This window comes from Lacerta agilis, chromosome 16, assembly GCF_009819535.1.
Source record: "Lacerta agilis isolate rLacAgi1 chromosome 16, rLacAgi1.pri, whole genome shotgun sequence".
NCBI classification, from domain to species: Eukaryota; Metazoa; Chordata; class Lepidosauria; order Squamata; family Lacertidae; genus Lacerta; species Lacerta agilis.
The window spans coordinates 1,597,095-1,609,350 of record NC_046327.1 but is presented as its reverse complement, the minus strand read 5'-3'; the positions used below and the strand labels follow the sequence as shown (position 1 = coordinate 1,609,350).

The following is a 12,256-nucleotide window of genomic DNA, read 5'->3' as shown; positions in this document are numbered from 1 at the left end:
ATAACAACGCAGCATATCTCTTAATTGTTCCCAGCACCCTGGGATATTGCATTAATGTAGCTGATTTTGTGTATTAAAGGTTTTGTAAACCAAAGCTTTAATCTCCTGTAGGAAATGTGAGTTGGGGTCGGGGGCAGAAGGAGGCAAGGAATTAGAAATGAGCGTCCAATTAATCGTTGTAGAATATAAGCGCGGCCTTGTTATCAAATATTTTCATTAAATAGAGCGTTTATAGCTCTTACGGCCACTGATCTTCAGAAGCTGCAAACAGCAGGAACGCAGCCAGCAGAGGAACCTGTAAGAGCAAGCGCAGACCCGTCGGCCTTTCTCTCAAAATGCATCAGCGTTAATACGGTTGCATTATCACATTATGGGCAGTGGCATATCTTGGGTCACACGCCATAAATAAAGGCAATGCGATCGTTTATATCTGTTCTGCCATTTGTGAGACGTCCTCAACGGCAAAACAGGAATATTTCTTCTGTTTCACGGAGGGTCTCTTTCGTTAATATTTCCGTGAAGGGGTTGTATTGAAAGCTCAGTACAGTCGTACCTTGGTTCTCAAATTTAATCTGTTCCGGGAGTCCGTCCGATTCCCGGAACGGTTTGAAAACCAAGGCGCAGCTTCCGAATCGTTGCAGGAGCTTCCTGCGCTCAATCGGAAGCCACGGAAACCACGTCAGATGTTTGGCTTCCGGAAAAAGTTTGCAAACCGGAACATTCTCTTCTGAAGTGTGCATGCTCATACCAAGAACAAACTTAGTTGGTCTCTAAGGTGCTCACGAAATTAGAAGACGCCTGCTTCTTGGGAGAAAAGCAATGACAAACCTAGACAGCATCTTAAAAAGCAAAGACATCACCTTGCCGACAAAGGTCTGTATAGTTAAAGCTATGGTTTTCCCAGTAGTAATGTACGGAAGTGAGAGCTGGACCACCAAGAAGGCTGATCGCCGTAGAATTGATGCTTTTGAATTATGGTGCTGGAGGAGACTCTTGAGAGTCCCATGGACTGCAAGAAGATCAAACCTATCCATCCTTAAAGAAATCAGCCCTGAGTGCTCACTGGAAGGACAGATCCTGAAGTTGAGGCTCCAGTACTTTGGCCACCTCATGAGAAGAGAAGACTCCCTAGAAAAGACCCTGATGTTGGGAAAGATGGAGGGCACAAGGAGAAGGGGACGACAGAGGATGAGATGGTTGGACAGTGTTATCGAAGCGACTGGCATGAGTTTGGCCAAACTGCGGGAGGCAGTGGAAGACAGGAGTGCCTGGCGTGCTCTGGTCCATGGGGTCACAAAGAGTCGGACACGACTGAACAACAACAACAAAGTGCTACTGGAAGGAATTTTTTTATTTTGTTTCAACTATGGCAGACCAACACGGCTACCTACCTGTAACTCACTTCCAGGTTTGCGGTGTTTGGGAGCCAAGCTGTTCAACTACCAAGGTACCACTGTATATTGAAACTGCCTTCAGGATGAAGCTATATTCCGGAAGCTAAGCAGCTCCACTTCATTATTCCCTTGACGCCCATTTGCCTGTATCCAAGTAATGGGTACTTTGAAAGGCAATTTAAAAATTATTGGAGACCGTTTGGGTGCATATGGAGCCTGAACCAAAGCTCAACCCAAGGACAGAGCTCTCTGGAATGGACCCTAATGGATTATCGGTAGCACCCCTTAGACCAGGCTTCCTCAACCTTGGCCCCCCAGGTGTTTTGAGACTACAGTTCCCATCATTGCTGACCACTGGTCCTGCTAGCTAGGGATCATGGGAGTTGTAGGCCAAAAACATCTGGAGGGCCATGGTGGAGGAAGCCTGCCTTAGACGTTAGACGCCGAATGGCCGCTACTGAAAATAGTAGCCCCATGTCTCCATTGTCTTCTCTCTCGCCCAGAATGCACGATGTGTGAAATCTGGCCATTATCTCTCCATTGGCTGCTGCTTGTGGTGGTTGTGAAAGTTGCATTGCAAAGATGGTCCTGCACTGGCTGTGAGAGGAAGGAGGAGAGAGTCAGGGCCGGCGGTTTTCAATGACAGTCATGCATCTTCTGCAATGTCTAGCTTGAGCTCACCTCAGCCTCAGATTTCTTTAGAATAGTCCCGATACGAAAGGGGATGTGTCCCTGTTCATATTTTGATAGGGAGGACTGCACTGGTGGGAAGTATTTACGCACATCATGATTTATGGCCTTCTTTGATGCGCTCTGCGAAGTGAGCATGGCTGTGCTGCGAGAGCTGCGGACTCTTGGCCTGACCTTGTCGTTCTTCGGAGCCACTCTTGATTTTTGTCCCAAAGGCGGAAAGCTCACGTGAAATGTGTAGCCACCTTATAATGGAACGGGTTCTAAACGCTGGGATTATTCCACACACTTAAGGGCACACGTGTGTGTGTTTCTTCACTCTCTGACCCTTCCTTCCTTCCTTCCTTCCTTCCTTGGTGTCATGGTTTCAGATTTACATTTCCTCTTGCTTTTCTCTGAGGTTGAGAAGACTTCAGAGAATTTATTATTATTATTATTATTATTATTATTATTATTATTATTATTATTAATAATGCAATCACTGTTTTGAACACAGAGCTGGAAAAGTTTCTTATTTCAAGAAAACACAGATAAGGCTTATTTTGGTTATTACAGCTGTTCTTTCTTGTGTTAATTAATTATCCCCACTTCTTGCTTTTGTTGGATTGGTATATTGAAGTAGGGCATTTAAGTTGAATTCCAAACACATGTAATATGTTTTTTTAAGTGTTATATATATAGCAATGTGCTTCTTTTAAACACTTCAGTGCCCAAACCTCTTTGAAATGTAGATATAATATTGGGTTGGTATGGACATCAAATGATGTGCTTAATTCTAAAAATGCTTAATTTGAAACATACTTGGTGTGCAGAATATTATTCCCCAGTGCCTGACTTAGTATGTCTGTAGAATGTTAAACATTCCTAAAAAAAAAAGAAAACCTGGCTTAGCTGGTACATGCCAAGCAGAAGAGCAAAATGTCTATAGGGATTGTAAAAGGAATCCAAACATGTGGAGAAACAGGAATGCACCATTGGAACTCTGGAGCAATGTTTAATTTTGTTATACAAATCTCCTTGGAAAATATGTTCATGGTTATTGAGCATAAAAGTTTTCTTAAGCGTCACAGAATCCAGCACAGCACCATTCCTACATCCTGACAGCCTTGAAGACATCACCTCCCAATTCCTAAACAGCACAATGTGGAATTTAGCCCTCAACCAGGTTGCATTGGGGAGTGTCTGACTCCCCCACTCACATAAAGAAGGTGGCCATAGTTGTTGTCTTTGTATATGGCAGCCCCAATAAACAACAACAAACAACAACATAAATATCATACCCTGCCCGCCCATCTGGCTGGGTTTCCCCAGCCACTCTGGGTGGCTCCCAACAGAATATTAAAAACACGACAGAACATCAAACATTGAAAACTTCCCTAAACAGTGCTGCCTTCAGATGTCTTCTAAAAGTCAGATAGTTGTTTGTTTGTTTGTTTGTTTGACATCTGATGGAAGGGCGTTCCACAGGGCAGGCATCACTACCGAGAAGGCCCTCTGCCTGGTTCCTTGTAGCCTCGCTTCTTGCAGTGAAGGAACCGCCAGAAGGCTCTCAGAGCTGGACCTTAGTGTCCGGGCTGAACGATGGGGGTGGAGACGCTCCTTCAGGTATACTGGACCGAGGCCATTTAGGGCTTTAAAGGTCAGCACCAACACTTTGATTTGTGCCTGGAAATGTACTGGGAGCCAATGTAGGTCTTTCAGGACCGGTGTCATGTGGTCTCGGCGGCCATTCCCAGTCCCCAGTCTAGCTGCCACATTCTGGATTACTGTAGTTGCAGTTTCCGAGTCACCTTCAAAGGTAGCCCCACGTAGAGCGCATGGCAGTAGTCCAAGCGGGAGATAACCAGAGCATGCACCACTCTGGCGAGACAGTCTGCGGGCAGGTAGGGTCTCAGCCTGCGTACCAGATGGAGCTGGTAGACCCTTTGAGGGATCTCTAGTTTCAGCTCCACGATGCTCAGTGTGCAATGTGGTCTTTCCTTACAAACAATCCATGTGCCAGGAGCCCCCCACCCACTGAATACATGTCTCTCCCATCATTTTAGGGATCCTGGGACCAAGTAATTATCTGAGCTGAACCAACGTGAATAAACAAGGGTGGAGCAGAGAGCATGCATATCCTCCAGAGTTTTGGGATGGGTACCAACTTGGGTCAGTAACAGCTATGTTCCTCAGGAGAGGTCCCCTGGATATGGTTTAATATCTGTCAACATGAATAGAGAAAGATATAGAGCACTTGCCACATTTTTTATGGTTTCCTATGAGAGAGATAAAGATGGTTTCAATAAATGGTGGTCTGTTTGAAGTTGTGTATTGTTCAAGTTCCTATAATGGTTGAAGAGAGACCAACCAGCTCATCTCTAACTCTCTCTGAAGTGGCAGCGTGCTGTTTTATTGTTTGGTAAATAAGACCTGGCAGACCGCCTTTGAAAGGACATTCCAGTAGCGTAGACCTTTGGGTGAGCTATTCAAATGGGGGTGTCTGGAAAGGATCTTTGAAAAAACACACCCACCCAAAGAACGCTCTTTAGATTGGGCACTGCTGTCTGGACCAGATTAGGCAACAATTATCTTTAGGCATTTCAGCAGTTAGAAGTAGTCTCTGACTTTCCTCTTAAATGGACTACTCGGAAGAAGGTTCTGTAGCATTGTGGGGTTTTGCCCTAAGGGGACCAATGAGGCTGCTTCAGACAGAATATAATTTAGCGTTGTGAGCAGGAGCTGTAATGAACCTATGGTTTGTTTTCTCCCCTCCCAGCATGTCCACGAAGGGGCGTGCTGAATGTTTCACGTCTATTTTAGATTAATTGCCGCGTATCACGTTATCCAACCCTAGGCAAAACATGTGGTTAATCTTAACTATGGTTAGTGGAAACATGCCAAGTTCAAACCATAGTTTATGAAACTCTTGTGTTAAGGTTAAGTACAGTTTAGGGTTCGGATGATGACTAACTAAACTTCAGTTAATCTAAAACTCAGGTCCAAACTTCTGATCTTTCCATAGCTGTGGCAAAGGAGAAGTAATGGGGGGGAAATTTGCGAGCTCCTTGACTTACGAAGGCTTGCTTCGTGACCTGAAACTAAAGTTTAGCTGGTTTAGCATTATGTCTGAACACATCGTTATTTGGGTTTTTCACAATGTCGTGTGAGCACTATGGTCAAATTCCATAGAGTACCCATATGTGCATTGCTTGATAATGTGTGATTCAGCAAGCCAATCATAGAACCATATGGATAGATCAGGAAGTTTGAGTCCTTCCTATCCTTGTTGAGATACCTTAATTGTAATTGATAGACACCCTGTAAATGTTTCAGGAGGTCCTTCCTGCAATTCTCCTGCCTTAACCACCAAAATTCATCCAACCAAATGTCTAGATCAAAGCATAATAGAGTCCGCAAGATAATAATGCTAACTCGCTCTGAACGGTGAAATTGTTTAGGAATTGTAAAAACCATAAAAAGTGCAAATATTGTCGGACAGGGTGATGGACAGCAGAATGTTATAATTTGAAGTCCCTGGTTCTGGATAGGTTTCTGGTTGTCCTGAGGTTCAGTCTGACCTCCAGGAACATTTCCCTCTGCCCCCCAGCCTCCCACCCCACGGCAATCCTCAGGGCTCATCCTTCTTTGCTTTGTTAGCCAGTTTCTCTCTTGGGAGCTGATAAATGGACTTGAGCGCCTAGGGTGATAAGGGGAGGACTCTGGAAAAGATGCTGTGTCTGCTCGCACTTGCTAGGGGAGATGTAGTTAAAAGAGAGAAAAAAATGAGTCTCAGTTGGGGTTGCCATATTTCAAAAAGTGAAAATCCAGACACGATCCGGTTAAAGACTTGAGGAATGAGGTTATCACCCCTCTTTTATTGTCCATTCTGGGTCGCCCAGCCACTGCCCCAGTGTCCTTTCTCTTGGCAGATCAAGATGAGCAGCTGACAGCAAAGGTGGCAAGGTTTTTAGCTGGGGCAATTAGAATAAGGTCCACTATTTGACTATTGGTTCAGAACCCTGAAATGTATTTTATATAATTGACTATTTAATTTTTATTCTTTGTACATCGTATTGTTGTTTTATTGCTATGGCCGATGGCTGACGCAAATAAATATTCATTCATTCATTCATTCATCCAAGACACAATCCGGCTATGCCCGGGAATTTCCAGACTTAGGGCAATCCTAGTCCAGTTCACAAGGGAGTAAGTTGGTGGGTAGAGCCAAAAGATGGCGCCCGTGAAAACTTAGCTGCTGCCCAAGAATCTAGACAAAAGCATAGAAGTAAAAATTGGAAAGAGGTTGTTATAACAGATAAAACATCCAACAGGGATAAGAAGGCAGATTTTAATAGCAACCCACTCTGGCATTTTCTTCCTTCTTCCTTCCTTTCTTTCTTTCTTTCTTTCTTTCTTTCTTTCTTTCTTTCTTTCTTTCGTTGTTTAAACGACTAGCCTAGCAGAAGAACAAGAGAGAGGGGCCATCTGAAGCCAACCTGGAATATTTTGGGTCCCACCCCTTCAATGTATTGAAGTAATATTGTCCTGGAAACTGCTGAGATCTAATAACTTGTTTTTAATAGGCTCCAAATGGCTGTCATGACAACTTTCGATGTTTTTGGTTGAGGCCAACAGTAGAAATAATTGGATACTGGAAACAAAAAACTAATTCTTTTGGCTGCCATAGAATATTATGAGACATTACAGTGCACAGCAGTCATTTTAATTACAGTGCGCTCTCTCTCTCTCTCTCTCTCTCTCTCTCTCTCTCGTTTTCTTTTTTCTTAAGCTGTTGGCTTTGAAGTTGCACTGCAAACAGAAATGATCCAGAGCGATGGTTTTCTTTTAAATTGCTATAATAATGACAACAGCCAGGATGAAATGTGGAGTTGTGTGTGTATTATGAATGTGTGTGTTGATGTGCTTCTATTGTCTTTTAAGTTATGTAATGAGAGAATCACCTGGTAATTCTGTGTTCAGCCAAAACCAAGGATTTGATTAATATTCTAAAAAGAGTTTTCTGTTTGTTTTCATTGTTGGATAACTTGTTGGATGCACATATAGATTATGTTTTAAACTGTTAAAAGCTCTTTGTAATTTACAGGTCAAATTCCAGCATAATCTATTAGGTTAAATAAATTGTATTTACTGTGTGAGCTCTGGCTGGAATCCAAAAAGCTGCTTTAGGTACCCTCAAGGCTCTAGACATAGTCTGTCAGATTTTTGATTTTTTAAAAACTTTGAACAGACTGCTTTTGAAAGGCCTCTCATGGTGCAGTTACTCACAAGTAATCCCACTGAGTTCAATGGAAATTACTCCCAAGTAAGTATGGCGCTGTGGGTTAAACCACAGAGCCTAGAGCCTGCTGATCAGAAGGTTGGCGGTTCGAATCCCCGCAGCGGTGTGAGCTCCCGTTGCTTGGTCCCTGCTCCCCCCTACTGGTGGTTGACCCTAATGAGACTACCTGCATGGTGGGCAGGAGTCAGATATACTTGATTCAGTTCCAACGCTTAAGCCAATACCGCTCACATCTGTAACCAATGAAGCTGTGGCCTTAATTATCCCATTAACCCAAAATATTGGTATTATCCAAGAGGTGGGGGAGGGCGCAGGGCCTTGCCATGCAACACAAGAAAGGCTTGTTAGAGCCATGTGGTCTGAGCTTGGAACAACCAGCTCAGACCTCTTTACATGCTGAGCTTCTCAGGTAGACACTAGGCTTGATGACCTCTCTCCCAAGGTGAGGGGGATATGAGCTTGCCAAGCCTGTCAGGACAGCTTACTCTATGGCATTAACCCCTTCATGCATTAATTAGACTTGAGCATGTTGGTTATATGAGGCTGGTTTTCCCACAGTTCTTGGGTGGGTCACTGTATCCACAAAGCCCATGGAAGTGAAAAATCAGATACATCTTTATTAGTGCAAATTCTTTTTGAAACTGCACAGTCCAAATTGTAATTCAGAGTACAAAAGCAGAAGTTCTGATGTCATCAGTCGGCGATACTTCCATTCTCAATGTGTGTTCATGTGAGTTCTTTTACTACAACATACAATTTTGTTCTGTGGTTTCATATGTGAGTATGAAATGTTTTCCATGCAGGTCAACATCCAGCCTTCGGAGTGGCACCGCTCCCTGCTGCTTCCCCAGTCCTGGGCCGGATTCATGGAGAGAACCTATCATGCAATTCTACAAGTAAGTGGAGTTGTCTGAGCGTTGTTCTTTTGTTGCATGATCTCATCACTCATCATTCAGTCGTTCAGTTGTGTCCGACTCTTCGTGACCCCATGGACCAGAGCACGCCAGGCACGCCTATCCTTCACTGCCTCTCGCAGTTTGGCCAAACTCATGTTAGTAGCTTCGAGAACACTGTCCAACCATCTCATCCTCTGTCGTCCCCTTCTCCTTGTGCCCTCCATCTTTCCCAACATCAGGGTCTTTTCCAGGGAGTCTTCTCATCTCATGAGGTGGCCAAAGTCTTGGAGCCTCAGCTTCAGGATCTGTCCTTCCAGTGAGCACTCAGGGCTGATTTCTTTAAGAATGGATAGGTTTGATCTTCTTGCAGTCCATGGGACTCTCAAGAGTCTCCTCCAGCACCATAATTCAAAAGCATCGATTCTTCGGCGATCAGCCAGTGTCTGCCATATATAAGATCAAAAGGAAACAAAGTGAGGAAACGGCTTAAGTTCTCATATATAGGTTTGAGGAGAGTTAAGACCTGCTGCTTTGTTTGTTTGCTAGCCGATGAACTCTGGAATAACAGAGCTTTAGTTTCTAAGTAGGCTAGTTTCTATGTCATGGGGAGGCAAACTAAGGCCCAGGGGCTGGATCTGGCCCAATCACCTTCTCAATCCGGCCCACAGACAGTCTGGGAATCAGCATGTTTTTACGTGAATAGAATATGTCCTTTTATTTAAAATGCACCTCTGGGTTATTTGTGGGGCATAGGAATTTGTTCATTTCACACACACCCCCCCCAAAAAAATATATAGTTAGACCCCCACAAGTTCTGAAGGACAGTGGACAAGCCCCTGCTGAAAAAGTTTGCTGACCCCTGTTCTATGTGTAGGCTCCAGTCTTAACCCCATTGATCTCAATATCACCTAATTTAAACTATCCTAGTCTAGATCCAATTTCTGAAAGTTGAAATAACTTTGTAGGACCCAAGTTAATCATACTTTTGGCAAAATTAAAGTCATTGTTTATTCAAACCATAGTTCATAATTACCTTGACATTATGGGACACTGGTCAAAGACACAGAAAGCAGCTGTTTTTCTTAAAACGAAAACAAAAGCCCTTTTTTCATAGTTTCCCCCAGTTAGATTTAGCCAAGAATGACATTTCATCACTGGCAGAGAAGCAGTTTTCAACTCACTTTTCCTCAGGGGGACACATTGAAATTCCTGGATCTCAGCCATGACCATTGATTTCCATGGGTCTACTCAGAGGTGAAAGTTAGTTGAATACAACCCAAAAAATTCAAATACCAAACTCTGGTTTGATCTGTTTCTCATGCAAATTGTGGGTAGTTTAACATGACTGAACACCCTCCCCGTAAAAAACAATAATCCAAAATTAACTTTTCAGAGTATTGTGGTTAGATTTGCAAGATCACTTATTTTGTTCTTGTGTGCAGTTCAAATAGAACTAGATTGCGGCGAAATTCACATTTAGTAATCTTCAGAAAATGGGCCAGCTCTCATCATAAGGTCAGCACATGTTCAAGCCTTCACAAGATTTGGTTTAGCACAAGAATACCCAATCCTCATTGATTAGAAGGAAAAGTTGCTGGTGTGATTTCACCATAAATCTCTTGCACCATAATGGAAAGCATAATCTGATTTTCAGAGCAGTATCACATGGTATTCATGAACATCCTACTTAATTAAGTGTGATGTATGACAGAGAAAGATTCTTATTCACATGTGCTTTCCCACAAAGACTTAATAATGCACATAAAACAGTCGTGTTTAACCTGTAGGTCACAGCATTACATGCTGAATAGATTCCAAGAAATTGTTTCTTCCCGTTTTCCTGCTGTCTTTGCTTTGCAAACTTTTTAGAAGTGTAGCGTATAAAAAAACCTGCTGTGAGGAATTTCAGCAGGATCTTAAAGCAAAAAATAAAATAAAAATTATTATTGCAAGGTGCGCTGCAAGAGAAGGAACACACAGCAAATTCTTGCTCGGTGCTCGGTTTTGCTTTCCCCACACCGCTGCATTCCCAGTGCCCAAACATGCACGCCTGGAGAATCATCCAATTTTTGCAAGGGTTTTAAAGGTTTTTAGGGAAGTACCAGAGCCTAAGGCTTGCCGATCAGAAGGTCGGCGGTTCAAATCCCCACAGCGGGGTGAGCTCCCGTTGCTCGGTCCCTGCTTCTGCCAACCTAGCAGTTTGAAAGCACGTCAAAAGTGCAAGTAGATAAATAGGTACCACTCCGGCAGGAAGGTAAACGGTGTTTCCGTGCGCTGCTCTGGTTCGCCAGAAGTGGCTTTGTCATGCTGGCCACATGACCCGGAAGCTGTATGCCGACTCCCTCGGTCAATAAAGCGAGATGAGCGCCACAACCCCAGAGTCGTCTGCGAATGGACCTAACGGTCAGGGGTCCGTTTACCTTTACTTCGAGACAAGGTTTCATCCTGACCTGCAGCATAGATGCATCCTCATTCCTCAAAAGTAAGAAACTCAAATTCCATCACTTAACACAGGGGTAGGCAACCTAAGGCCCGTGGGCCGGATGCGGCCCAATTGCATTCTCAATCTGGCCCACAGACAGTCTGGGAATCAGTGTGTTTTTACATGAGTAGAATGTGTGCTTTTATTTAAGATGCATCTCTGGGTTATTTGTGGGGCATAGGAATTCATTCATTCCCACCCCTCCAAATATAGTCTGCCCCCCCCCCACATGGTCCACTGGCCCATGGCTGAAAATGGTTGCTGACCCCTGACTTAACACATAGTTTATTACGCTGGAAGGGCAATTTGATTTGATAGTAGAGTGGACCTCAAGGGAAAGGTTACACCTGCTGTTCAAGAGCTCCCCATAGAAACCCCTGAGTTGCTCCCCGTGTAAGGTCTCCTGCTGATTTATGCTGTGCTTCTGCAGGGAAGGCAGGCCGAGCTGGAGATGCAGCTAAAACACGGGAAGGAGGGACCCGAAGAAGTGCAGTACAAGCAATTCACAGCCTGGCTCTGGTAAGCGAACGACTGCCTGCTCCCCACCCCTCGAAAACGGTGGTGGGAAATGGGGAAGAGCCTTGCAGAGGCCGCTTCAGAAGCTTCCAAGTGGCGAGTTTGCACTGACTGTGCAAGTGCCGCTGATGAAAGCCAGACACGGCCTTCAGCTTGAAGGGAAACGGCAAAGACAAGGCAGCGTAGGTAGGAACGGCTTCGTTTACCAGTAGGTCTTCTTTTTACGTGCTGGCTGGGAGATGGTGGTGATGGGGAAGGGTGGCGCATGGGACAACCGGTTGCTTTGCCTTGGCATAGAAACCTCTTCCAGAGCACGCAGTGAACTTATGCACAGAAAAGGGCATTTTATAATCTGAAATTTAACTTTTAGGTGATGCTGATATTATTATTATTATTATTATTATTATTATTATTATTATTATTACCAAGAAATGCCCAGTGTGTCTGGATGTGTGGAGCAGCTGTTGAAAGTAAGGCTATCCTTTCAGCAATAGACCTTACCAGTGCTATTTTTCTAGAAAAAGAGGTGCTGGAACACTTCCCTGGTTCTCTTAGAATGGCAATGGTGCCCACCAGAGAGGTGCCAGGACTGAATTCTGCCCACCTGACTGGGTTGCCCCAGCCACTCTGGGCAGCTCCCAACGAAATATTACAAACACAATAAAACACCAGCTGTTAAGAACTTCCCTACACAGGGCTGCCTTCAGATGTCTTCTAAAAGTCAGATAGTTGTTTCTTTCCTTGACATCTTTTGGAAGGGCGTTCCACAGGGCAGGTGCCACCACCAAGAAGGCCCTCTGCCTGGTTCCTTGCAACTTCACTTCCCCCAATGAGGGAACTGTCCAGGCTGGACAATGGGGGGTGGAAACGCTCCTTCAGGTCTACTGGGCTGAGGCCGTTTAGGGCTTTCAAGGTCAGCACCAACACTCTGAATTGTGCTCGGAAACGTACTGGGAGCCAATGTAGATCTTTCAGGACCGATGTTATGTGGTCCCAG

General features: G+C 44.3%; 1 protein-coding gene across 1 annotated transcript in view; it reads left to right on the top strand.

Annotated features, from left to right (window-relative positions):
* The window catches only part of FOCAD (focadhesin), a 109,282-nt gene that overhangs the window by 63,065 nt on the left and 33,961 nt on the right, over window positions 1-12,256 (top strand). The window contains exons 22-23 of the mRNA XM_033173164.1: window positions 8,169-8,261; window positions 11,174-11,262. Coding sequence (XP_033029055.1) covers window positions 8,169-8,261; window positions 11,174-11,262 — 182 coding nt within the window. The remainder of the gene's footprint in view (window positions 1-8,168; window positions 8,262-11,173; window positions 11,263-12,256) is intronic.